This window comes from Cervus elaphus, chromosome 27 (genome assembly GCF_910594005.1).
Source record: "Cervus elaphus chromosome 27, mCerEla1.1, whole genome shotgun sequence".
Taxonomy (NCBI): domain Eukaryota; kingdom Metazoa; phylum Chordata; class Mammalia; order Artiodactyla; family Cervidae; genus Cervus; species Cervus elaphus.
In genome coordinates this window covers 37,427,077-37,455,076 of record NC_057841.1, presented here as the reverse complement: position 1 = coordinate 37,455,076, position 28,000 = coordinate 37,427,077, and the positions used below count along the sequence as shown (strand labels likewise).

At 43.7% G+C, this 28,000-nt stretch overlaps 1 protein-coding gene across 3 annotated transcripts in view; it reads left to right on the top strand.

Annotated features, from left to right (window-relative positions):
* GATA6 (GATA binding protein 6) overlaps positions 1 to 19,514 on the top strand; it is a 32,832-nt gene extending 13,318 nt beyond the window's left edge. For all 3 annotated transcript variants that reach the window (XM_043889321.1, XM_043889322.1, XM_043889323.1), the window contains one exon: positions 18,106 to 19,514. In XM_043889321.1, the coding sequence (XP_043745256.1) occupies positions 18,106 to 18,273 (168 nt within the window). In that variant the 3' untranslated portion in view covers positions 18,274 to 19,514. The remainder of the gene's footprint in view (positions 1 to 18,105) is intronic.
* The last annotated feature ends 8,486 nt before the right edge of the window (positions 19,515 to 28,000 follow it).

Genomic DNA, 28,000 nt, shown 5'->3' with positions numbered 1-28,000 from the left:
TACATTTAAATGTCAACAAAATGACAAACTTAAGTACTTTACAAACCTCTTAATTAAGATCTATATCATTTTTTTATGGTTGAATTAACCTAAGTAAAAGCAAGGAGTTTGGGTTTGAAGTGCTTTAAATTGTTTTATTTCCAGGTTTTTATCTGAGTTTATATATGTGTGTGTGTGTATACGTACATATGTATGTATATCAATGTATTTCTAGTGTAGATCAGGAAAAGTACCAGCTCCATGGTTTTTATGTATCCCAGTGCCCATGACATTTAAATTGTTTTTGCTTATCTTATCAACGTCTTCCCCTGGTGGCTCAGTGGTAAAGAATCTGCCTGCCAATAGACTCAGGAGGTGCAGGTTCGATTCCTGGGTTGGGAATACCCCCTGGAGAAGAAAATGGCAACCCACTCCATTATTCCTGGGAAATCCTAAGGACAGAGAAATCTGGCGGGCTGTGATCCATGGGATTGCAAAAGAGTCAACCGAGCAACTAAACAGCAACAAATCTTATTGACTCCAGCCTTCTCTGTTCTCCTCTTCTCTTCCTTCTTTCCTTTTTTCTCTTTTTTTGGAAAGCATCTACCCAAAGTAAAACGTCATCACCATGAGTCACGTGCTGCTGTATTCACTGATCTTCACCTAACTGTTAGTCCTCTGCTGGGCTGGGCAGCCTTGCCTTCTTCTAATGTTCCTTGATTGTACCCAGGCTTATTTCAGCCTTGTGATCAGCCTGTGAGCAATTGGGTTTGTGAGAGATTCACACCCCTACGAGGATGCCTGGGTTTTGGTGCAGATCAAGTGTTAGTTTCAGTAGAGCACTTTCCCACCCTAGGGTTTCCCAAATTTACCTGGAATGCCCTTTAAAAAAATGACCCAGCCGCACCCTGGCCCTCAGAGATGCACGCTGGCCCCCGGGGCGGCCGGTTTTCCCAGAGTGCCCCGGGTGAGGATTACACTGAGACTAGTTTAGGATGAAACATTAGCATTAAAATCCCTACTTAGTAATTCTTTTCTCTGTTGAATTTTACTTTATTTGGGGTACTTTGAAATACTACAGATTCCTGGGCTCCGCCCTGGATTTTCTGAGTCAGCGTCTCTAGAGGTGGGGCTTGGAAATTGGTGTTTTTGAACAATCACCGCAGGTGAAATTGAAACTACTGCCCTCGAGGTGTCTTTGAACTGGGAACCTTGGAGCTGGTATTTTTGCTGCCTTAAACTAACATTTAAAAAAATCTTTTAAAAAACTGCTTTAAAGTATATTTGATATTTTCTTTATCCTCCAATTCAAGCTCTTTTGGGGGGGGTTCTTTAATACAAGAAAGTTCAGAGTTTCAAAATGGAAAAGGCTTTTTTGCTGTTTTTATTTGTTGCAGACACATGTTCTTAAAGAACATTCTTGCCTTTATAACCTTCATAAAGGTGAATGCTGGTGAAGGACTTTTTTTTTTTTTTTTTTACAAGAGGCTAACATGTAACTTAAAGGGTCTAAATTGGTAAATAGAAGTTACTTGTAAGGAAATGAAAAGATCAATATTATTTTAAAATTTCCTTTATGAAGCCCTAAGTCCTCAGAAGCAATTATGTAGCTTGAAAGTGTGCTAGTCAGTTAGTTGTGTCCTACTCTGTGACCCCATAGACTGTAGTCTGCCAGGCTCCTCTGCCCATTCTATTTCCCAGGCAAGCATACTGGAGTGGGTATCTATTCCGCTCTCCAGGGGATCTTCCTGACCCAGGGATCAAACCCAGGTCTCCTGCATTGCAGGCAGATTCTTTACCATCTGAACTGCCACGGAAGCCAATTATGGGGCTTATGTGAGGCAAAACAATGTTCTGATTTTCCAAATCATTGAGGGACCAGCTACCATTTCAGCCTCAGTGGTCCATCTTTACTGGCTGAAAAATGGGTTGCTGCCTGCTCCAGCTCACTTTTGGCAGTGCTGTAGTCCAAGCTTAGTGAGGCAAAAGCTAAATTTGAATGATGAATGGCACAGAAATAGAGATATTTGCCCGACAAAGGGCTTTAGAAACAAGGTGGGTGGAATCTGTTTTGCTCGCGTGGTGGTTCTGTGATGTAAAAATTCAAAATTGACTATTTGCAAGTCCAATCAATTTTGCCGTCCAGGGGAGGAACAGTGCAAAAGCGGTGACGGGATCTAGCCTGAGCACGTCTGAAAGTGGGACCTTGGGAATCTGGAGGCTGGTCCTAAGGCAGCCTTGGTATCTCGGCATCTGTCTCACTTGGGAGCCCGCTTCCTGGGGGTGGCTGGCCGGCCGGTGCCGTTGGAGGAAGGCTCAGTTTTCCACTAGCAGCCAGGCGGCAAAGCAATTTTAGTATTAAAAAAAAAAAGTACTTTAGAGATTGGGGGAGTTGGAGAGCAGTTCCCTACAAGGTCCCCATTGCTCTCGGGGCCTGGGCACCTTCCATGGGAGACAGCCGTGCAAGCCGCAGATGGGCAGTTCTCTGAGCCCAGGTGGCCTCAGAAATGCGTCCTGATAGCTCTTCCCAGAGCTGGGAGTGCGGGGCGGAGCGGGGGGTGGCCTGGGGTGGGGGGTGGCCCAGTGGCGGAAAGGACGGCCCATCATCGCCTCCTCCCTCCATGCACCCGCCCCTCCCCGGCCAGGGCTGGCATCTGGGCTCCTGGATGTTCCCCGGTGGCCAGCCCAGCATGGAGTCCTCGCTGCCCTCCTGACGGGGCCGTTGGGGGAAGCAGGCTTATTTGGCAGAAGCCAACCTGCTGGCCGCCTTATGGAACCTGCCCCCTCCAAGGATAATTGACGCCGACTCCGTGGTGTCCCCATGAGCGCCAGGGTGTGTCTTTGTTGGTCCCTTGACACTTTTCAGACCCTCCTGGGCTGACTGGTTCTGCGTGCGCGTGGCTATTGTGGCAGTGGGGGTGCCATGAAGAGTCTGCTGGAGGTGTTATCTGTGGGCAGCTGGCAGAAGCATTTGTGAAAGGCGGCTGTGTTGACGAAGATGTGACATGTTCCCACTTAGGTCTCAGTTTATGATGTTGGAGGACAGCTGTCGTTGTGACCGACTGCTTATAGGATTTTGTGAGCGCTGTAGGTAAAGGGGATGTTGCTATATCCCCGTAGCAAAGGTGTATCTGGTCTGTAGCACAGGGTTCCTTTTTTGGCTTGACCCTTAAACCTCCTGTGGTGATGGGTCTGCACCGTGGATCTCCAGCGGCCCCTGTGACTGGCGGGGTGGAAATTAGTCCTGCAGGGAAGTCCTAGTTTAATAGGGACAGCCGAGCTCCAGAACAAAGGGTGATCATAGGAACATTCCCAATGGAACAAGGAAACGGGCCATGTGCTCTACTTAGAGACGTCAGTGCCTGCATACCTGCTCCTCCAGCCTTCCTTAAAGAGAGTTAGAGAGTTAAAGTGAGTTAAAGCAGAGAAGTCTGAGAAGAGACCTATCAGACTGGCTGTGTTAATTCCCGTCTGAGGAATCAGCTGCTGGAGATCAGCAGCAGGCAGTCCTAGAGGATTTTCTTTACTTTCTGAGGTCTCCGCCTGTGGGCACATTCAGCGGTGGTCCTCTCAGGACCTGGAACCTGAGCAGATCTGGTTGGAACGGAGTATTCTGGGGGGAGAGACAGGAGAATCATTTTTGCACTGCTCTGAAGCTTCATGCTGTTGACTTTTTGGCATGTCTTAGCTTTATGTTGCTCCTTTGTGTTTTACACTTGATCTTAGCCAAAAGGCTGAGAAGCGATGCTCCTTTGTGTTTTAGCTTTACTTCTGTCTCATTCCTTCTCATGGTCATCAGCTCGCCGACCTGGATCCCTTAGAACTCAGTTTCTCTGTTGCAAGCTGTGCCCGTGTGGTGGGGTGTGGTTTGGGAGGGAGAGGGAGGGCAGTTTGTCTCCTTTATGAAAACAGGAAAACCTGTTGCCGCTGCCGCGCAGCCTGATAGTAAAATAACCCCTGTCTTGTTCCTTTTAGAATTTTAAAAAAATGATTGCAATAAATGATTTATTTGCTTTCATTTATATAACACTTATTATTCACTAGACCGTACTATCTTTCATTTTTATTTTCCTTATTTTTTTCCTGTGTTGATCAGAATTTTAGAATCAGTTTCTTGTATGGAATTCTTTGGGTTAAGAAATGTGTTGAACTTAATTTTTGATATGTTGATTAATTTTGTGACTTTGGAACTTAAATTTCTCCAGAATAGTTCTTTTATTCAGTGTAAAAAGTGTAAAAACTGCTTATACCTGTAAATTTACTGAAAAATTTGAGTCTTTAGTGGACCTGAATAGACATAAGATTTTCTTTGCCATTTGTGTTCTCTGTGAATTGTAAGAATATTTAAATCTTTCACTGAATTCCATTTCTTGACTGAGTTATATTTTTATGGTACTTGTTGTTATTAGATAAACATGATAACATTTTATTTTAGCAATTCCCAAATAAGATTTAATAAGTAGCCTCTGTAGATTCCTATCCCTCTTAGGACTTGTAACTAAAAATTTATAAAACTGGAGGATACTCTGGGTATGTACATACACACATAAAGTGTGTGTGTATATATATATTCTACATATGCATGTACCATATGTTTATAACTCATCCCCCAATTTTTAGATAAAGGATATTTCTCTTAATTTTCTTTGGGACAGGGAGGATTAATTTGGTGAGAAAATGAACACTAAGACAATGTCTGAGAATAAGAAATCACTGGACCTATTTTGCCCGCCTGAAAGTAGTTCTGTTGATGATTATTTTAAAAAGTTAAAGCCTACTTAAATTTATATTAATACTGCAAATATAATGTTGACGTCCTCATTGAATACATAATGTTGAAATAAACACAAACTCCATCTGAGTAGCCTTTGCCTTGCAGTCATTGTTCTATTTAAGGAGCATTGTGCTGGGGTGACACTGTTCTTCATGTAGTAAAACAAGGTTCCAGACATTGAATTGTTCATAATGTGGTGGTAGTGGTGGGAGCACGTATGTACAGACATACGTCTGTCTGTACATTGAAAAAGCTATAAATGAACAACAAAGTAGAAGTCAAAAGAAGGGAGCCATGAATTCTGACTAAAGGGTTGGAAATGGCTTCATAGAGGAGAGGAAATCTAAATTAGTTGTGGAGGATTTTTGTAGGGGAAAAATTGGGATTGAAATCTCCAGGAAGAAGAAGAGCATGGGTAGCTATGATGCTTCAAGGGCACAGTTTCAGGAATTCAGTATGGCTGAGCGTAGGGTGTAAAAAGCCAATATAGCAGGAGATGAGATGGATCAATTAGGTGGAAGGCAGATATTTCAAACTGCTTTCAAGTCCATATTAAGCCTTAGGTAGGGTCCACACTAAGTTCATTTCTAAATGGTGGACTTTCTCTAACCCCTACTGTGGTTTCTCATCAACCATGTAGTTATAGTCTGACAATTAAAACCATCCTGAACTGGGCGTGTTTTGATAATTAATGTAAACAAATGCTCGCATGATCCTTTTTTGTACATTTTACAAGCCGGGTTTTCCTCTCACAATTACGAAGGAAAACTCCCTCCTTGAAACTCGTGATGTGTCCTGACCTTAGAATGTTGAGTTTCTTGGTCCCTAGGGGCTCCTTGGGGGCAAGATGGTTTCAGGGTGGCTGCCAGGTGACCCTTCGGAATGGAGACTATTAGGGAGGGCGTGTTAGTGATAGGGATTCATTTCCTCACTTTGTGGTTGGTGGTTTGTGATAGACAGCTTCCTTGGAGAGAGGCAGGCATCCTTAGACTGAGACAAGGGGATCATGCCTCAGATTCCTCTCTGGCTGGTTCTCTGCGTTTGGATGGGCCTTGCTCATTGGTCGGGCCTTGCTCATTGGTCACTTTCTCTGTGCTGAATAGGTACCTCAGTTCCTGCCTCGTTTAACCTTCAGGGAGGTTGTCTGCCTAGAGAAACTTTTCCCTACTGCAGCCTCCCCTTGGTAACAGCTTTATGCAATGACCTTGTCAGAAGCAATACCTCTGGGCTGCATGGTGCTAAATCTCATGCTAGAAGTGGTTTGAAAGAGTTAAGTGCTTAAGTGCTCTTAGATGAGGGGCAGTGATTTAGGGACTGACATTTCTTGGGCTGTCTGGATGTCTTTATAAGGCCTCTGAAGAAAGGTTAGGTACTTGGCAAGTTAATATTTTATATTCTTTTTATGGATTTTATATGTTAATATTTGCATCCTATGATGAAAACGGGAAAACATCCCTTGAGTCACGTAGCTTCTTTCTTTGTTAGTAAGTTTTATATTCCACTGTCTTTTCCGCTGAGTAGTTGAATCACTTTGGATTTACTCGACATAATGATTGGTCACACAATTATAGCTTCTATTATTATTAATTATCCTTATAGTGGTTAGATAGCTCAAAGGAACATTCACGAAGGACCTACACACATACAGTCCGAGTTGCTTTCACTCAGCGGACCTCACGTGTCAGAAAGAGATTTAAGAGGCTGCTGAAGTGGGGGCCAAAAGTTCCTGCTTAACTCTTACATTGAATGTTCCACACACACCTTTAGGGCGCTCCGAGAATCGGGGTGTTGGTGGATTAATCACCATAATGGTTGCTTTGAGGCGTTTTCTGTTTCTTGTACTTTCTCATTTGTAAGATTCTGGGACGTAGGAAGGCAGGAGACTAACTTCTACCAAGTACCTTTTATGTTCCAGTTCTTTCATGTATCTTTTTTATTCCCAATTATCACTGGACAAATGAGGTATCTTTTTCTATTTTCTATTTTGGGGAGTGACACTCAATAATAGGCCCAAGGTTATGTATCCGATTATTCGATTATAATCCGATTATATATATATAATAATATATTATTATTATTATTATTATTATTATTATAATCCGATTATTATTATTCCGATGGGCTTGGAATTGGACCCAGGCCTGGGAGATGCAGAGTCAGTGTTTTTACCCTTACAGCACCCTGAGTTCATATGTGATACTATATGCACTGTTGAAGTCTTTAGAGGGAAGAAATGGCATTTTCTTAAAGAAACCTGATTAATTTTGGTTAGTTTTAGCTGACGGTATAGCTAGGAGAATAGCACCATAGAAATGATTTGCTCATGACCAAATATATAAGCTACATTGTATACATTTTCTTGTTAAATATACTTATCAATAAAACCCATTGCATTTCTAGGGCTTTGTTAGTTGGGTAATGGGAAAAAAAATAATAGGTAGGCAAGTTTACTGTTGTTGACATGCCTAATGTGATGGTAAAAAGTCTCCCTTGAAATACAAGATCGAGGTACCAAAATCCTTTTGAAGTGGGATTTAAACCCATGCTTAGTGAGTGCCAAGTGAGTTGGAACTTGCAGAATAAGCAAATTGCCTTCAATTTAATTTTTACAAAATCATTAAAAAGCATTTCTTAAAGAGACAAGCATCCATTTCCCCCACCCAAGAGTTTATGGTCCAAGATATTTTTTTTTCTCTAAATGAATAAAAAGAGTTAAAAAGGCATTAATCTCGCAAGAGGGTCTGGGAGAGAGTTGCACTTAGGTATTATGAGGGGCTCATTTGTAAACCAGGATCCGGAGTGACTCCATAAGGTCACAAGACAAGCCCGCCTTACAGCCGGGGCTGGAGCCGACGTCTCCCACCGCTCCCAGGGAGTCGGCCCATCATCGCAGTTATTAATATACCACTCGCCACTTGCTGCAAGCCATGAACATAAATATTTTGTTGGCATTTTATCTTCAAGCTCCTTACGTGCCAGGCTCCCTTTCTTTTCTTCTTTCACAGCCCCTTCTAATAACTCACTCACGTTCCTGTCTGACCACATTGGCCTTCACTGAGAAAGTCACACGTCACCCTGGCAAGGAACGTGGAAGCATGTGGAGTTTGCATAGTTTCGTTTTGATTTGAGGGCCTTTTCTAGACTTCCCGTTTTTTCTTTTTCTTCTTGTGTGCTTGTGTCCTGAGGAGGATGGTGGTTAGAAATACACTTAACTACACTAATATCCAATGAGTCCGTATGTCTGTTAGGCAACAGTAAAGCTGTATCACTCTTTAAATAGTTTGTAACCTATGTGTCCACCCAATTTATCACAGTACTGTGGTTTGTTTAATAAGTGACTCATTATCACAATCTGAAAGCTAGAATGCTAGGTAAAGAATAAGCGTGGGTTGGGTGTTGCCTTTTTGTTATGGCCTCAAGTTAGACAGATTCATCTCAGCACACAACTCTGCGATTTTTTTTCTTCCACCTCTATAAGAATATACAAAATTGTCATAAAACATGAAATAATGTTACGGGAAAACACAGCCAAATTTAAGAAATCTGGCTAAGGGTGCCCTGAAATGTTATTGCTAAATGAATCTTCGAAGAAAATGAATTCCTTTACTGGAACAAAAAGTAATTTATTATGCATTTCATGGGTGTCTGCCAAAAGAGTTACTAGCAATATGAAGATCTAATGGATATGAATTAAATACAATCTGTTAGCTCTGCGTTTAGACCAATTTGTTAATTTTCCTTGAAATTTGAATAATTTAAAAAAGCATCTCCAAAGACAGGTCTTGACACAGGCGATCATTCATGATTCAGCTACCTACAACATCAGGGCACATACTCAAGCGTTTGTGAGCTGAAGCGAAAAGAGATGATTTTATTCACCCCAGATTTTAAGAAAGATTTGAACAAATAACAGATTGATTTCAATGTCCTGTTGGAGTCTTTTGAGTAAACAATTCCAAGTCATTACTTGACAATGTTTCAGTGATAATTTGCTTGGTGTACGGCCCCTTTTGGTAGCTGTTAGCATGGCATGGTTTGACCAGAGCTGGAGCACACGCTCCACAATCATATTTTTATCCTGTTAAACGTAGCACATGAGCAAGCGCGCAGTCGCTTCAGACTCTTTGCGACCCCATGGTCTGCAGACTGTCAGGCTCCTCTGTCCGTGGGATTCTCCAGGCAAGAATACTGGAGTGCATTTCCGTGCCCTCCTTCAGGGAATCTTCCCCACCCAGGGATCGAACCCTGGTCTCCTGCGTCTTCTGCATCGCTTGCGGATCCTTTACTGCTGAACCACCAGGGAACCAATACTTGTGATTGAAAGCTCTCCTTACGTTTAGTCACCTGATTCATGGTGGCACCTGAGTATGGTCTGAAGTTTATTCTCTGGGTTCACGGATTAACAGCTGGAACGACACAGTCAGGCAGCCAGGCGCTAGCTCCAGCTCTGTGTGTGACTATAGTGAGCTGCCAAGGTTTTGTAAAGCCCCTGTTTTCCTCCCTTCACTAAAGGGGAAAAATAATTCCCACCATCTGGTCCTTAGGAATAGCGTGTAGCATAAGTGGGAGATGCCTGCAGACAGCTTTGAAGTTCAGGATGACTGGCACTGTTTAAATATGACCTTGGAAGTTGATAGTGATGTGCTTTATTTGCATGGCATTTTTTTTTTCCATCCCAAGACATTAGACATAAATCTTTACTTTCTTCATGGAGGGAATTTAGAGACATAAAGCTATTATGTTAACAAAGTAACTGTGTTTTGATACTTTTATTTCCCTGATAGCAACGATATTTCATTTGTTGTGATTCTTAGCAGTTTCATAATGCTTGCTTACTTTTTTTTTTTTTTTAAATAATGCTTTCTTGTCAATGTTGCTGGATCCATGGACTGCTGTCCATTTTGTCTAGCAGAGATGGCCAGAGCAGGGGGCTCATCCAAGCTCCTATAGCTAATTTTTATCTTGCCACTGGATCTTTTTACCACTGAATTTGACTAAGTCATCCATTTTGGTTCATTTCAGAAGATAAACCTTTTCTTCAGGAGGCCAGTGACTTCAAGCTGTGGGACAAACCCTCTTCCCCCTGCAATTTGTATCGTTGGCCAAAAAGGTAGTTCGGATTTTTCCGTAACATCTTATGGAAGCTATGGGGAAGAAAACAAAGGAACTTTTTGGCCAACTCAGTACATCAGGCTCTTACTGATAAACCCAGGGTCCTTCCTTATAAACTTGGGGCCACGCCTTCATCACAACATTCTTGCTGTTTGTGTGTATGGACGTGTAAAACGGTTTGCTCCTTTGCCCAGAGTAGAGTGTGTCTATAGAAGAATTCTTTTCCTCCTTAAAAATAGCAGCGTTTAGCCTATGGATGTAGCCCGGCCAACTCAGGCCTGGAAGGGGGAAGAGGGGTCAAAGGGGTGGCTGATGAACTCTTCTCAGTAAGGAATTTCTTTGCTAAATTATAAAGAAATAAACTCTTCTGCAAAACACTGAGTTGGGTCATCGGCTGAGGTGACCGTGACACCCTCTTCTTGAGCTTTGTTGAGCAGTTGTGGGAGAATTCGAGGTTTTGTTGTGATGGATGGCTTTCACACGTCCTGGTGGAGACGGAACCTGTGTGTGTTTGTGTAGCTTCCTGGTGTTACCTCCGCAACTGTCAACTGGGTCACTTTTGTGTCTTGCCCCTCTTCCCTCCATCCAAACTGAAATGACCATGGAAGTTAAGGTTTATCTGAAAGTGTTTCTACTTTTGCTGAAACATACACTTAGTTTTTCTTGCTTGCTTTCTTCTTTTTTTTTTCTTGAGGAAGGCTGCTGTGAAGCCCCACAGGGTCTAACCTAGAGGTTACAAAAGCAGTCTGGGCTAAGTGGCTCTATTTGTGTCTGACTCTTTGCAACTCTATGGGCTGTAGCCCACCAGGCTCCTCTGTCCATGGGATTCTTCAGGCAAGAATGCTGGAGTGGGTTACTGTACCCTCCTCCAGGGGATCTTCCCAATCCACATCTCTCCTATCTACCTGCATTATTGTTTAGTTGCTGACTCGTGCCCCACTCTGCGATCCCATGGACTGTAGCCTGCCGGGCTCCTCTGCCCATCGGGATTTTCTAGGCAAGAATGCTGGAGTGGGCTGCCCTTTCCTCCTCAAGGGGATCTTCCCGATCCAAGGATCCAGAGTCTCCTTCTTGGCAGGTGGGTTCTTTACCACTGAGCCACCTGGAAAGCCCTAGCCGAGAAGACAGCTTTGGCGGTGAGAGGTGGCTGGCTTCCCCTCACCCAGGAAATAGCTGTAACCACAGCTCATTTAGAGGTGTAGGAAGGAGAGATCAGATGCCATGGAAGCTGACAGCCTGAACCCACGTGGAGGAGGCAGTGTGGTCATCTTCAAAGTCCTGTGCTCTGGGAATGGTCACACTTCCCCCAACCTGTCCGGGGTGCTGGGTTTGTTTCTCCAGATCAGCCCATTCCTTTTTGGTTTGCTTCCTCAAAAACGAAATTTATAATCCACAAGCCAGAGAACCTCTGTAATTCTGGACAGGCTGTGTCCTTGAAGGTTTCCCTTTGCTCTGACTTGTCACCTTCCCAGGACTGCTCCCTCGGTACCGTAGGAGGCTTTCTCTGGGCCTGCCTCTCATGGGATGTGACGAGTGAAGGAAGAGAGCTGACTGACACAGACTCCAGGCAGGAGCCCGCCAGGCTCCTCTGCCCGTGGGGACTCCAGGCCAGAACCCTGCAGTGGGTTGCCATTTCCTTCTCCAGGGGATCTTCCCAACCCAGGGGTGGAACCCTGGCCTCCTGCATTCCTGGTGGTCTCTTTATCGACTGAGCCACCAGGGAAGTCCTGGCGAGCCCCATGGTGGGTCAGATGCCGCTGGGCATCATCTGGAGGAGCTCACTGAGTCAGAAATCCTCAACTTTGCAGATCTGTGTCTGAAAAATGAGCGAAGGCTCATTCTCACAGGAAAACAGCCTGGGTGAGCCAGAAATCACTGTGTCACCTCACAGGCCAGGGGAGATTTTCCATGTTCGCGTCTGCAGCTGCTACTTGTCCCTAAATTAATTTATTCCTGTAGGAGGTCGGGTGTCCGGCTGATTGCTCTGGGTCCCCCATCTGACCTGGCCTGCTTTTCAGTGCTAAGCCCGGCCTGGGTCGGGGCTGATAACACATTCTTTTCAACAGGAAGTGCCTCCATTTTCAGTCTGTGGGAGGGTGGAGGCCGATAAGCTGGGAGTGGAAACACAGAACAGATTTCTGCTCCACCCTCGGGTTGCACTTTGATCAGAGAGAGCCAGGACCTGGGCTGGCCAGGCTGCCTCCCGGAGGAGGAAGGATGGCTCGGCTGTGGGCGTCCGGAATGCTCTCTCCTGCTTTTGTTCAGGAACTTTTGGGGGATTAGACTGGTTTAGGTTAGTGACGTGCCTGCTTTGAGATGTCTGCGTACTGATCCTTTCAGGGATTTAAGTAGATGTGAGAAAACCTTACCCGGTTGACAGTTAGACTTGTCTTTGTGTGTGTCTGTGCTGGGCCCGGGGTCGTAATAAGTGATCTCTGATTTTCTCCCCAAATTGAACTGATTCTCTCTCTTTTTTTTTTTCCTTTTAACTTTTATTTTAAAACTTCTTGTTTTGGCATATAGCCGATTATAGAATCTTCCCTGGTAGCTCAGCTGATAAAGAATCTGCCTGCAGTGCAGGGGACCTCAGTTCGATTCCTGAGTTGGGGGGATCCCCTGGAGAAGGGAAAGCCTACCCACTCCAGTATTCTGGCCTGGAGAAATTGCATGGACTGTATAGTCCATGGGGTCACAAAGAGTCGGATACAATTGAATGACTTTCCCTTTCATAGCTGATTCGCAATGTTGTAATAGTTTCTGGTGAACAGTGAAGGGACTCAGTCATACATATATCCATTCCCCCCCAAACTCCCCTCCCATCCAGGCTGCCACATAACACTGAGCAGAGCTCCCTGTGCTATAAGGGAGGTCCTTGTTGGTTATCCATTTTAAACACAGCAGTCTGTACATGTCCATCCCGAACTCCCTAACTATCCCTTCCCCCACCCCTCTGACCGGCAAACATAATAAACTGCTTTTTGAGAGGCAGCTCGCATATGCCCAGTGAGGGGAAGATACTTAACATGACAATGTGACAAGCCAGGTTCTTAAGAAGGAGAGTTATGCCAGTTCTAGACTTCTTCTGCAGTTAGATGCCAGTTTCAGGAGCTCAGGTTATACTGATGGGCCCATCTCTGTACTCTCTGTGATGTTTTCAGGTACCTGAAACTGTGTTCACACATGTATGACTGGCTGGGTTCCAGTCTGTGCCAGGTGGTGTGGAGGTGACTTCTGGGTGCGTGGGGGCCCTTCTGATCCTCCCTACATTCTGATTCCTCCTTGTTTTTCATGCTACTTTATGACTCTGTCCAGCCTGGCTCATTTCTCAAGCGCTGGTGCCTTGCGTTTCCAGACCTAATGTCTTCCACTCTCCCCCAGAGTTAGACTGCGCTGTGCCACTCCATTAAAATACTCAAAAGGAAGCTACAGATGGCTAGTAATAGGTTGGGCCCTTGCAGCTGGTCCCTCACCTCCTCACCTGGGTTCTCTTGAAATACCTATGTATGCCCATGGATACGTTGTAATTATGACTTAGTGAGAATGTCTTTCCTGTGGTTTTTCGATTAACATTGCATTACAGGATCTTATTAGGTTCAATAATTGCATAATTGTTCACTGAGCGGATATCCCTTGCTTTCCCAGACCATCCCCATATTATGAGACATTAGATTATTTCCATGGTTTCCACTGTTATAATAACCCTGCAATGGATGTCTTCCTGTGGGGCGTCTTTCCCTCCCTTTGAATTCTTTCCTTATAATCCATTTCCAGAAGTGAAATTACAGCACTCAGAAAGGTATAAAGTTCTTGATGGGTTCTGCTAACTGCCTTCTAAGGCTAGTGCCAGAGTGTAGCCCCGCCAATCAGGGATGGAGGGGTCTGGCGTTATCTGTCCCATCTGATCTCATCACGATCTCATTATGTATCATGACATAAATATTTTTTTAAATTGAGGTATGATTGACATGAAAAAAAATGCTGTGCATTGCCACATTCCTTGCTTAAATAGTATGTGGTGAGTGAAAGTGATAGTCACTCAGTCGTGTCCAACTCTTTGAGACTCCATGGACTGTAGCCTCCCAGGCTCCTCTGTCCATGGGATTCTCCAGGCAAGAATACTGGAGTGGGGAGTCATTCCCTTCTCAAGGGGAATCTTCCCGACCCAGGGATGAAACCAGGTCTCCTGCATTGCAGGCAGATTATTTACCATCTGAGCTATCAGGGAAGCCCTTAAATAGTATATCCTCATTTAAAAATTAAGTTTCTCAAACCCTGGGCACAAGTACTTATTTTTTTTCTCACAGGGAACAGATATTGCTTTTGATTTCAAAGTTGATATTTTTTTCAGGGGCACATCACCCATGTAATTTGGGATTTGTTTGCCATATAACATTTTTGTCTGAACAAAGAAGACAATAAACATTTCAATAGTAGCTTTTAGGACTGGTGTTCAGGTGTAAGAATAGTATTCAGGGTATTAATATTTCTTTAATGCGGTTTATTTGATAAAGGGCCAGTGACCCTTTTGAAGGGGTGCAGGAGGGCCTGGCTTGCTTTCTGGGGAGAGCCGTCGTTGATGGTTAGAATAATGTCCTGGTTGAAGTGAACTTAGCTCTGGCTGAGTTCTTAGGGCTGCTCCCACCCATCCATGGCTGCAAATTGCCTGGCGAAGAATGACATTGGGGAGATTTCAGAGTAGCATAGGGCTTCCCTGGTGGCTCAGATGGTAAAGAATCTGCCTGCAATGCAGGGGACACAGGTTCGATCCCTGGGCCGGGAAGATTCCCCTGGAGGAAGGAATGAGCTACCCACTCCAGTATTCTTGCCTGGAGAATTCCATGGATTGTAGCCCACCAGGTTCCCCTACAGGGAGACCACAGTCCATGGGGTTGAAAAGAGTTGGGACACGACTAAGTGACTAACACTTTTTCATAGTAGCATGCATATACTCAGTCTTTACTATTGTCAGAGACAAGGGCTCTCTTTATATATTCTAATTTAACCCTTGCAACAATTTCCTGATGTAGCTGCCTGTTTATTTCTATCTTCCAGGTGAGGAAACTGAGAAAGTTCTAGGTCAGACTTTCCAGTTTCCCTCTCCCATAGCCTCTTCTGACTCATTGCTTCATGTCCTTCCCTTTCAGCCGTCTTGTCTTGCAAGCAGGCCTCCCCACATCCTGCATTCTTCCAATTTTGAACACCCTTTCCTTACCCACAACAATAGCTTCCCTTGAAGGAATGTTTAACATGGCAAGGCCTTCTGACGCGTCTGCAAACATAAGCTCACTTAATTGTCGTGAACATACTTGAGGTAGGGCTGGTTTCCTGAGGAGGAGGCTCAGGAGGTGGGTGGCTGAAACCAGGGTAGAATAGGAAAGCCAGAGCTGGTCCCACCAGGCAGGCTGTCTGCGGCTGTCCCCCAGGTATCCTTTCTTTGCAATTCCTTTTCCGACCTCTGGTTCCACCTTCCTGTCTCAGACAGTCAGACTCATGACAGGGGTTGAGCGGACTTACTTTTGAGTGTATCTGTCCTGGTTTCCCCACCCAAGCTGGGAGCGACTGTGTCTGGGGCTCACGGCCCCACTGCCTGACTCTGATGTGCCCTGCTGATGTTGCTGGTTGTGACTTGCCGTAACAGCACAGCACGTCTGGCCGTTTGAGGTGAGCTGCTTCCTGGGCCAGTCCATTCATTCACCCCTCCATTCCAGAAAGCAGCACTCTGTGGTGAAGTGAGATTGGTCAGACAAATGGGAAGAAAATGCTTTTTGCGGAGAATAGGTAGGTAATATAAAGCTGGGTATGACAATCGTGTACAAGGGACCTCACTCTGCTAGTTGTGTGATAGCTCTTTTCTAAAATGAAGACTCCTTTTATAATTGAATAGCATCCTTTTATGTATCTCTTTGGGAGTTAAGTCTGGATCCATGGTTAGTTTGCTTATAGCTGAGGTTTTCTAAAAGGAATCACCATATTTGCATGCTCATTCGCTTCAGTTGTGTCTGACTCTTTGCAACCCCATGGACTCTAGCCCACCCAGCTCCTCTGTCCATGGAATTCTCCAGGCCGGAATACTGGAGTGGGTTGCCATGCCCTCCTCTAGGAGATCTTCCCGACCCAGGGATCAAACCAGGATCTCCTGCATTGTAGTTGGATTGTTTACCCCTGAGCCTCCTGGGAAGGCCACCATATTTGTATGTGTATGTAAATCCATAGCTTTAGTTTGTTTAACAGGGTTATTTCAACTATTTCACAAGAACCTACTTTAAATTTTAGACATCTCAATGAGTTTGTGAAACTTCCTTTTTTTTAGGCACCCAGAGCCCTTTGTTTACATCTTTAAGCTCGTGTTATTTAAAAAGAAGTTTTGGTGGGGTGTGCTGTTGCTGGATTTTCACACACCTTCATTTTTGGCCAGGCAGGGGAAGGGTTGGTTAGCCGTGGAGGGGCCGGTTTCGGTCTGTCCGGCTGGAGGGAAGTTCCGTGGTCGGACTTCCTGCAGTCCTGCCTCTCGGCCCCATACAGTTATTCTGAGGGTTCGAGACAAAACCAGATCTTCTCCGGAGAGGAGAGGGTAGGACTGCATCCACTTCCAGGCCCCTGAGTGGAGCCAGGGACACTCTGCGAAACTTCCATTCATTTGTTCTGTGTCTGGTGCCCTGTGTTTCTCTGAAGTGGATGTAACATCAGCTTGGCCAGACAGATGGATGTTTTAGGATTTAATGGGCTTGTGAATGTAAAAAAAAAATGCTTTGAAAAGTGCAAGATGTTCTACCTGTGTCAGAAAAACAAATATCCTGTAGTTTATGGAAAGCCTGAAAAGAAGAAATACCAGGCTTCTCTGGTGGCTCAGTGGGAAAGAATTCGCCTGACGATGGAGACGCAGGTTTGATCCCTGGGTTGGGAAGATCCCCTGGAGAAGGAAATGCAACCCATATCCAGTATTCTTGCCTTAAAAATTCCGTGGACAGAGGAGCCTTCTGAGCTACAGTCCGTGGGATCCCAAAAGAGTTGGACATGACTTAATGACTAAACAACTACAGTGCTTTAGAAGGAGGACAAAGTGATTTAAAAGTATGTGAATTTGATTAGATTAAAAACCCAAATGCAACTATATTCTCAAACCATGATCTAAACATGATTTTAGTTATTTTGATTTGATTTTACTAAATGATATCATTTGCTATTTGACATTTTAATTTAGATGGAAGGAATGAAATGAGAAAAATGACCTTTTGCTTCAAGAAATAATTGTCATGATCGTGGCAGATATAAGATGCTAGCATTTTCTTTATCATGTGGCCTGCTTCAAACATGATCTGTTCTTCTTGGGAAGAATTAAAGCCTGTGTATGCATGGGTTAATTTTCCATGAAGTCAGTGCCCAAAAATTTCATTTATCAGGCCTTGCTGAACTATGTATCTTTCCCTTCTTAGACTTTAATAGAACTGCTAAGCCTCATGGTTCTGCTCTGTGTGTGTGTGTGTGTGTGTGTGTGTGTGTGTGTGTGTGTGCGTGTGCGCGTGCGCGCGCGTCCATGCAGTGCTCTGCACTTTCTCTTTTGCAGAGATTAGAATGTGCGGGCATCCTTAGGGCCTGTGGACCTACGTGGTGTGGTTTGTTTCACTGTCAGAGATCTGAGCATTTGGCACTTTTTACAAATAGGCTGCCTCCAGTTCCCCTTCCTACCTGTGTCCATGCAAATCTTGCTGGGTGGTTCCTGCCATGAGTTAATAACATGAGCAGGAGGCTGATTCTAAGAGCTGAAAATCACCAGGGTTGGGTCAAGGGCATCTCACCGCCCAGTGAGCAGCTCTGCCTGCTAGTCTAACCATCTCGATTGTCTCTCCCTGACATATTTTTAAAAAATAATAATTTAATATGTTTTTGATTATTTTTTTTATTGCTGCATGGGCTTTTCTATAGTTGAGATGAGCGACAGCTACTCTCTAGTTGTGGTGCTTGGGCTCCTCGTTGCGGTGGCTTCTCTTGCTGTGGAACAGAGGCTCTGGGGCACGTGGGGTTCAGGAGTTTTGGCTCCCGGCTCTAGAGCACAGGCTCAGTAGTTGAGGTGCACAGTCTTAGTTGCTCCGCTGCAAGTGGGATCTTCCTGGATCAGGAATCGAACCCGCGTCTCCTGCAGTGGCGGTGGATTCTTTACCACTGAGCCCCCAGGGAAGCCCTGCCTGACACATTTATTGGTAACTATCTCTCTCCTTCTCTCCATCCCCCTCTTCCACCAGGCAGGCGGCTCGGTGATGTCCGGTGCCGGGGACAGCACCAACCCCGAGAACAGCGAGCTAAAGTACTCAGGTCAAGACGGGCTGTACATCGGCGTCAGCCTGGCCTCGCCGGCCGAAGTCACGTCGTCGGTGAGGCAGGATTCCTGGTGCGCCCTGGCCCTGGCCTGAGCGGCCGCGGGGACCAGAGGAGGACGCTGCCGGCCCGTGGGATCGCCTTCATGGATCCTCTTGGCAAGCAGTCCGGACTGGGCCGAGGATGCTGACCAGACTTCTTCCTCTGATACATGATTTCTGTGCCTTTATTTGAAAGAGATGAATCTCCCGAGAGGCTTGCTCTGCCTTGCCCCCGAGACCCTGTCTTGAAGACCCAGGGAGAAGAGGGACCGCCTCTCCAGGGAAGGACCGGGGCAGCCCACAGTCTCCCTGGCCACGGGGGCCACTTCCAGGCAACTGGTCTCTGGGTCGGCCAGGGGATTGGATGTCTATCGTGACACATGCAGAAACCGGAACTACGCCCGGGGCCTTGCCTGCCATGGAATATCGAAAGAGATTTTTAAACCAAAGTTTTATGTGTATTGCCCCAAATCATGTGCTTCTTCTGATCAGTTTTGGTTATTCCAGAATTTCTCCGCCCCTTTTCCACAGCCCCCTTCCCTGATTTCCCACGAGTTCATGGAGAAGATCCTTCGTTTGGTACACACCTCCGGAGGCTGAGTCGGTTCTTGAGGTCTCTTCAAAAATATCACTCAGTTTGCAGGACTGCATCGTAACTGTAACATACACTGTGACTGACGTTTCTCAAAGTTCACATTGTGCGACTGACCCGAAGTCAGTCCGAATTTGTAAACAGGGTAGCAAACAAAAGATATTTTTCTTCCATGTAAACAATAATTTTTTTAAAAAGTGCAATTTGCGTTGCAGCAATCAGTGTTAAATCATTTGCATAAAAGATTTAACAACATTTTTTATAATGAATGTAAACATTTTAACTTAATGGTACTTAAATAATTTAAAAGAAGAAAATGTAAACTTAGACATTCTTATGCTTCTTTTACAACTACATCCCATTTCTATATTTCCAGTTGTGAAAAAAATATTTCAAGAACAAATCTTCTCTCAGGTAAATTGCCTTTATCCAATTGTTAAGAATTTTTGTATAAGAACATCAGTATCTCCCCTTTATTTTACTGTGGAATATGTGCTGGAAAAATGGCAACAAAACTTTACTACCTAACAGATAACATTTGTAAATACTTTAGGCATCTGTACACACCATGATGAAGTCTCTATAGTGTGACTAACCCACAGGCAGGTTGGTTTACGTTAATTTTTTAAAAAATGGGATGTCATATGGAAACCTATTTCACCAGAGTTTTAAAAATAAAAAGGGTATTGTTTTGTCTTCTGTACAGTGAATTCCTTCCCTTATAGTTTCATTTTGATACTGTGTATGGCTTTAGACATTCATATAAAGCAAGTACATGTGATATTTGCAAATGGTCTTACAGACTTTCAATGAATTCTCCTCTTGGAGCTGCTTTATACCTTGATTCATCTGAAGTTGCCACATGGAGTCAAGTTTCCACTTTGATTGCATTGAGGACAATTTTATAAGTGAAAAAGACCCAGTATTATATAACATTATCTGCAATTACAAACATTCTGTTTAGGATCAAGGCTTAAAAACATTGAAAAAATCCAGAGTTTCTTTTCCACTGAATGAAATATACTCTGTGGTCCAGAGACAGGATTTCTTTCCTAGTTCCTCCCTTTTACAGAGTGTGGTGACATCTCTAAGCTCATGTGAAGTTAAAGTCTTTATACTCAGCAGAAGATAGAAAATGGTTTGAGTAGCCTCTCTTTTTCTACATTGCACCATGAGTTTCAATTGGGAGGCTGTTTGACAATACAAAATGATGGCCTTTCATTTTGGCTCCCTAAACATGACGCCTTTGTAAATGATGTACTGATTACAGCCTGTCTGTGGAGTCCAGTCTGAACCAGGAGAAGGGAAGTCTTTTGTGGTGGGGTGTTGCTGGAAGTCAGATGCAGGCCTGGGATGTATGTGGGGAAAAGGCAGTGAAGCTCGTTTGTACCCTGATACCCTATGATGGGCGGGGACAGTGGTTAAGAGAGTGAGGTCTGGAGTGAGACCACGAGGTTTCAAGTCCCTGCTCTGCAAGGAGAGCTTGGTGACCTTGGACAAGCTACCTAGCTTTCATTTTCCTCATAACATAAAGCATGTTGTGGCGCTAGTGGTAAAGAACCTGCCTGCCAACGCAGGAGACATAAGAGATGCGGGTTTGATCCCTGGGTCGGGAAGATCCCCTGGAGGAGGGAATGGCAACCCACTCCAGTAATCTGGCCTGGGAAGTCCCACGGACAGAGAAGCCTGGTGGGCTACAGTCCATAGGGATGTGACTGAAGCGACTTAACATACATACACATATAACTCATAGGACTGAGATAATCCATGTGAAGTGTCTGGTGCATAACCGGCACGGTGTGAACTCTGACACTGAAGGAAGGGCGTGAGCTCTTAGCAGTGCATGAGTGTTTTGGATGCCTCACTACATATGGTGCTACTTATGCCTCACTCCATATGGTACTTCTCCAAATGGAGCGCTACCCACTCCAGTATTCTTGGGCTTCCCTTGTGGCTCAGCTGGTAAAGAATCCCCCTGCAATGCATAAGACTTGGGTTTGATCCCTGGGTTGGGAAGATCCCCTAGAGAAGGGAAAGTCTACCCATTCCAGTATTCTGGCCTGGAGAATTCCATGGACTGTATAGCCCATGGGGTGGCAAAGAGTCTGACACGATTGAACAACTTTCACTTTTCACTTTCACTCCATGTGGGTACCTGAAGTTTATGATCAGTGAGAGTTGTGTCCCTTGGCTTACCTGCACTTTTGAACAAAGTGGGGCAGAGTGGAGTGAGGGATTCCCCCTGCCCGCCCTCAGCCCAGGTGGCTGGTGGCAGAGATGGACGCTTCAGAAATACCAGTCTGGTTTCGGCTGATTGTTTTGTAGAACTGGTATGGTCTGACAGCAGAAGAGAATTACCCCCACTGGCTCATTCTTTTCCCCCTTCCTCCTCTTACGGTTCTCATTACCTTGAGTGCTTTCTGGAGGGTTGGGAGATGTTCAAGTTAATATGCTTTGATTGGAAAATGAATTTTTCTTAGAGTCTTCCAGAGGGTCTTTTTTTTTTTTTTCTGAGGATGGTCTCAAATATTGCTCCTTCTAATCCTAAGATACCAGTTAGTTTCTAAAGTGCTGCTTCTTTTTAAACACACACACACACACACACAAAGGGAAGGAGTTCATGAAATATAAGGGGCAGAAAGACAGGGAGAGGGCTTCTTGTAACCTGTCCTAACACAGCGGACTCCTCTAATCTGGCCTTTTCAGTGATAACTTGCTTACGTGTAATTGTCTAAAGCAGACGTTTGATAATTTCTTCTAAGTACACAAATTCAGCACTCTCCCCTAGAGTATAACCTACAAAACCCAAGTCATTTCTCACTAGGGAGTATATTTAAATACAAGGTGCGCTTCAGTTTAAAGAATCCTCAGACCCCCTTACTGAGCATCGCAAAATTTATGTCCTCTGTCACCCTTGGCTGAGTTTAGGCCATCTTACATAACTGAGGGCTCTGTCTGGGGTCTGTCTTCAGGGTCACTTCATGTTGTTTCCCGGTGCCTATGGAGGGAGCCATTCATTTTCCCCTGCAAATAAATTAACTTCTTGCTCATGGGAAATGTTTTCCCCAGTCCTTGGAAATTTGCTGTAGGTTCAGATCAGAGATAAATTTGACTGATGGGAGGGCAATACAGTCAGCCTTTGGCTCAGCCGTATTCCAGGCTGCTCTCCATTTGTGGCAGGGTGGTGGCTCTAGTGTCTACCTGCATTGTCCACCGGGGTCTTTGGATCCCTGTGACTCTGAGAAGGTGTGTGGACAGAGGGTGGGAGGTCAGAGCAGAGATCAAATGTTCTTTCAGAACAAGGCAGCTCAGAATAATTAAAATGCAGTGTTCTGAGTTGAAATAGCAAGTCAGTTTGGCGACACTGGTTGCCTTCTGTTGTTTGGACGCTCTGATGGACTATTGGATGTGACTTGGGTTATTTAAAAGGAGAAACAAATACTAATCAACTTGCTAGTCCAGATCTTTCAAAACATAGTCTGAGGGTAAAAATTTGGTATCTGCAGCTTTGGTCAGTTGAAACTCCAGGTTGGATTCTGGGTGGCTGAACCTTTAGCTGGAGCTGGGTTCTGAGCAGACCTCTATGCTATGGTCTCTGGGGAAGGGGCCAGTGGGTCATGGTCAAGGTGATAACTGTCTGGACCTGCAGAGGAAAGGAGTCATGTGGTGGTTTGAAAGGAGTCAAATGTGAAAGGAGTCATGTTTTCAGTTGGTTCAACTATAGGATATTAGGCCGAGAGTCTAAGTAAGTTTGTAGGAACTTTGGATAAGTAAATTATGCTTGGTAGTCCCAAATAGCTTCAAAAGGGAAGCTAGGATGATGGAGAGGCGGCTCTGAGACTCGGGTCAGAGTGGTGACCCCTCCGGGCATTGTGCAGCATCTCTGCAGTCTGCCCTGGAGAACTAGCAAGACAGCTGATACATCACCATGCCCCCTGCTCAGCAGTCATTACAGGGAAGGGCTAGCTTGATGGTTGATGTCATTATTTTAATGAGATACTTATTATGCATAGTAATAAGAATACTTATTCTTTTTTTTTAAGAATGGCTAAAATATGACAATTAAAGATGAAATAATGCTTAATTAGTAGAAGGGCTTCTATTTTCAGTCATCAGTGGTCCCTGTGGTGAGATAATCATCTAGGTATTGCTGAACTTTGGGGTGGGTCGTTTCCTCTTTCTGAACCTCAGTCTCCACAGCAACCATAAAATGGAGAAAGCAGGCAGTGTGGTCTTGGGGGGTCCCTTCCATCTGCTTTTTCTGCCCACAATCCCATGTGCAGATTATTTGCAATGAGGCCATGGTGGGCCTGCGGTCCGGTCTGGGCTCCCAGAGTCCATGACCAGGGAAGCTGGTGGATTTGGAATTCCTTTAGAGCTCTTCCAGGCTCCTTGTCACCTCAGGTTTTTCTGTGGAGGTCAAGTCCTCTTGTTGCCTTTGGGGACACTGAGGGTGGCGATCCTGGTCATGTTCATGGGCACAGGGGCTCGATAAGAGGTCCTGCCACCCCCTAATGCCAGACCTGCTGAGTTGGAGGCTCCTGATATAAAACTTATCCAGTGATACAGACCCAGACCGGAAAATGGAAAGGTCTGGCCACCGAGCATCAGCCGAACAAGGAAAAAACAGCTTTGCTTTGCTTGGCCCATTGCTTCAGTATCTTGTAGTTGGGTTTTTATTTCTTGGAAATAACCAGCTTTTCATTGTTGTTTGCCTTCTGTGTCTTTTTAGCTATTACAGATTTCTCTTCCCTGTCTCTTTACCACTTGACAGTCTACGACTTCTCTGAAATAGTAATTACAGGTATATATCCAGCACTTACCAGTTTCTATACAAAGTGCTGCACCTATATCAACATAGCTAATTCCCATGCCAAGTGAATGAGGTGGTGCTATCCCCATTTTACAGTTGTGTCTGCCGAGCCACAGAGAAGTTAAGTAACTTGCCCAAAGTTACACAGTGGCAGAACTGGGAATTGAACCCAGGCCGTCTGGCTCTGGAGCTCCTAATCACCCCCAGCATACTGTTTTTTCATCTTGATTTAAAGGGGAAGAAACTGAACACCGAGGAGGAGCCAAAACGGTGTGAAACCTGAGGCTATGCCCTTGCCCTCCCCTCTAGCATCTCAGAAATACACAATTGTGCTTTGCAACACAGACATGCCTAGACTGAAGAAATCTATTGAATGTACACGCTTCTTCCTTTCTCCCAGTCGGCAGTTTCTTTAGAACACGGAAAGTGCATAGTTGTTAGCTGAAAAGTTGGTGAATTGGGAGGTGTGCTGTCTTTGAATATTTCACTTCTCTCCTTTTCATGTAATTTCAAGTGAGGCTTGTTATGTTCTTACCTAGCTCAAAAGATGAGAGTAAAGCATTTTGCTAAAGTATTAAAAGCTAGTGAAAGGATTAACAGTGGTTAAAGCCGAACACCAGAGAGAACAGGGAATAATTTGTCATGGAGTAAACTCTTTTTATGCTTGGCTGTGCCAAAGAATTTTTTTTCTTTTTTTCAGGAAAGCTTGTGCAAGATTTTGGCAGTGGTGTTTTGGACTTTATCTTTCCAAAGAAGTGTTCATTACTGCTTACATCACTGTTGCTATTATTATTTTGATAACTTGCGTTTCCAGTGATGTTATCCGTTGGGGCTTCTCAAACTTCTCTGCCCAAGAATCACACACAGTGCTTGTTAGAATTGCAGTCCCTGATTCCTGCCCCAGAGAATCTGATTCTGCAGGTCGTGGAAGGCTGAAGAATCTCCAGTTTGGGGGCCTTTGTGTTCATCGAAACTTCTTGAATAGTGTAAAAGTAAAATGTTATAAGTGGGAATACAGTGAAAAACAATTGCCCTTCTTTTATCTCTTCTCCCGATACTCAGTTCCTGTACTAGATACAACTTATTTCTTGCATTGATTATGCACATTAACTATCCATGCATACACACGCATTATAATAGTCATTTTTTTTTACACATGTGGTAGTGTACTATACACATTGCTTTGCATTTTGCTTTTTTTACTTAGTATGTCTGAGTAGTTCATTATTTAATCAGCACCCTCCTGAAGAACATTTGTTTCCAATCATTTGCTTTTTAAGCAATGTTGCAATAACTATCCCATATCTGTGTCATTTCACTCCTATGCAAATATACCTACAAGATCAGCTTCTAGAAGTGGCATTATTGAGTCAAGGGATATCTCTACCTATAAAATTTTTATAGATATTGCCAAATTACTCTTAGGGGTTTTTCCTATTTGCAATCTCATGGGCAATTTTGAGTGCCCTTTTTTACCTTAGTCAAATGAGCCTGTTATCAAACATTCTGGTTTTTGTCCGTTTACTATCCCCGAGCTTTGTTTTGCATTTATCTTACTGTGACTGAGGTTGAACATCTTTTCTTATGATAAGAGCCAGGTGTATTTCCTTTTGTGTGAACTCTTCTCAATTCTGTTCATATTCTTTAGCTCTTTTTACTTCTTTTTTCTAATGGGTTATTTATCTCATTGATTCGAGAAGTTCTTTGCCAGAAGGAAATTAGCTTCTTGCCTAAAATATACTTTAAAGATATTTATTCCTGGTTTTTCATTTGACTTTATGTTTTTAAAAGAATCAGGATTTTTAAAAAACGGTAATTCAGTTTATCAACTTTTTCTGAGTTTGCAATTTTGTATAATATTTGCGAAAACTGTCTGCACTGTTGAGATTGTTTTTTAAAATCTCATGTTTTCTTCTAGGACTTTTGTATTTTTGCTTTTGGGATTTTCATTTGGAATTTTTGTTTTTGGTTGTTTGTGACATGTAGAGTATACATATATTTAACCTATGTTTTTCCAAATGGCAACTTAATTGTCCCAGCATCATTTCCTGAATAATCCCATGTACCTCCCACTGATTCAAAATGGGAATTGAAAAAAAATGTAGATTCTCATATGTATATGTATTCTTGTATGTGTATATGTATACATATGTATATAAACTCTTATGTGAATATATATTTAACATAAAAATTTTTATATATATTTGGGTTTATTTCTGGATTTTTCTATTCTGTGTCGTTAATTTATTCATTCTTTGGTATGAAATGTTTTGACTATTGTACCTTTCAGTATAGTTAGAGGGCTAGCCCATTCTTATTAATCTCTTAAGCAATAAGAATTTGATCACTATTTTTGCTTATTTATTTTTCATAGAAAAATAGAACCATTTAGAACCATTTTGTTCAGTTAAAAATCCCATTGGTGTTTTATTGGGATAATATTAAAATTTGAAATTAATTTTGAGAGAATCAATATCTTATTTTGTTAAGTCTTCTGGTCCAAAATGAAGTGTGTGTTTTCATTTGTTTAAGTATTTTCTTTAAATACTCATCAGCATTTTAAACTTTTCTTCATGTAGATTTTGTGTATATTTCAAGGGAAGTTTATTTCAAGGGAAGTGTGGAAGATGTTTCACACTTTTTGATGTTAGTATAACTCGTCTCATTGGTCTTTAGGTATACTAAAAGTATATTAAGCTTGTTTCCCAGAATTTTTCTGAATTCTGAAATTCATTCTGAATTTTCATTTGCTTCTCTTGCATTTTCTGGGAGAAGATACAGTTTTTACTTGCATGGCTGGTGTATTGGGTGTTGATGGGAGACCCCTATTCTTGGTGTTGTCTGATCGAGGAAATACATAAGTGCACTTGTTTGTTTAAATCATGGGTTCATTTAACTTTAGAGATGGAAGGGACCTTGGTGAGGTCCTGCTGAGGAAACTTGAGTCTCAAGAGGTTAAATCCTGCAAATTGATATGGAACCTGGATTTCCAGATTCCTTGTTCAATAGCCCTGGCTCTGGGCTAGGCTGAGAGATCGTAGAATGAAACTCGAGAACCAAACACTGTGAGCAAAAGCTTGGCTTTTGGCAGAGTCTGGCAACTTCTTCCTACTCTGAGCATTGCTTCATTCATCAGTTTAGGAATTAACAAGCTATTGAGACTTGGGCCAATCTACATACACCCCAAACACCAGCTCTGAGTTACCTCCAAGGAGCTGCAGAAATGACAGTTGGTCTCCAGTGAATCATCAGGCTGCATTTGCTGGAATAAATGAGAGCATTGTGAGAGCAGGAAATCGGGACAAACACCTACACTTGCAAACCCAAACAGTTTCCCTCTCTGAGCCCCTGGAGATCACTTATCACCAAATGGAGAGATAGACGCTGCAGAGTTTTTGCAGGCCTCACAGCTTGTAAATAAGAGACTGCATTCTTCATGCTCTCCTCTTGTTGAATCTGGAAGAGCGGAGATCTCTGGCTCCAATCAGCTGGGCAATGACCAGTGACTGGGCTGGCTGGGTGAGAGTGATGACTCTTGTTGAATGAACTTTGTAAACTCACTCTGCTTAGTTCATCGTTGTTGCTGTTTAGTCACTCAGTCGTGTCCAACTCTTTTGTGACCTCATGGACTGTAGCCCACCAGGGTCCTCTGTCCATGGGGTTTTCCAGGGCAGAATACTGAAGTGGGCTTCCATTTCCTCCTCCAGGGGATCTTCTGACCCAGGGTCTCCTGCATTGGCAGGTGGGTTCTTCACCACTGAGCTAACCAGGGAAGCCCTGTTTAGTTCATAGCACCCTATATTTTGAGAACACAAGGCATCTTATTCATGGAGAATCACACTGAGAGCATCTGCTGTGTATTTCCTATCACTCATTGGTCCCTGTGGAACACACTGCATGATTACACAATATTTAACGTTTCTATAACTCTTACCCTATTTTTCTCTCTCTTACATGCTTATTATTCTTTGTACTTTTGTAGGACTTCTTAAAAAATTCTATTCTCCCACTTACATTTTGACTTGAGTCTACAACAGACATTTCTGACTTTTTAATTCCACTAGCTTCAGTGGTGGAATTTCCAGTTGGGTCCTTCTAGGAGAAATTCCCAAAGATGTCTCCTTTCCTTCACAAACAGTTGAGAGAGTCTTTTATTTTGGAACTGACAGTGAGAAGCTGTTGGTTGGTGGTTGTATCTAGGATCAGGGTGGTGGAGGGAGCTGCTTCCGGTTTAGTCCGCCTCCCTTGACCTCTTTGAAGCATTTGACACTAGGACTCACTCCATTTTTCCTGAAGCTTCTCCTTTTGACTTTCATGATGTTATAGGTAAGTCAGGGGTGCAATGAAGTGGAAAGACTGTGGACTTTTGAGTCATG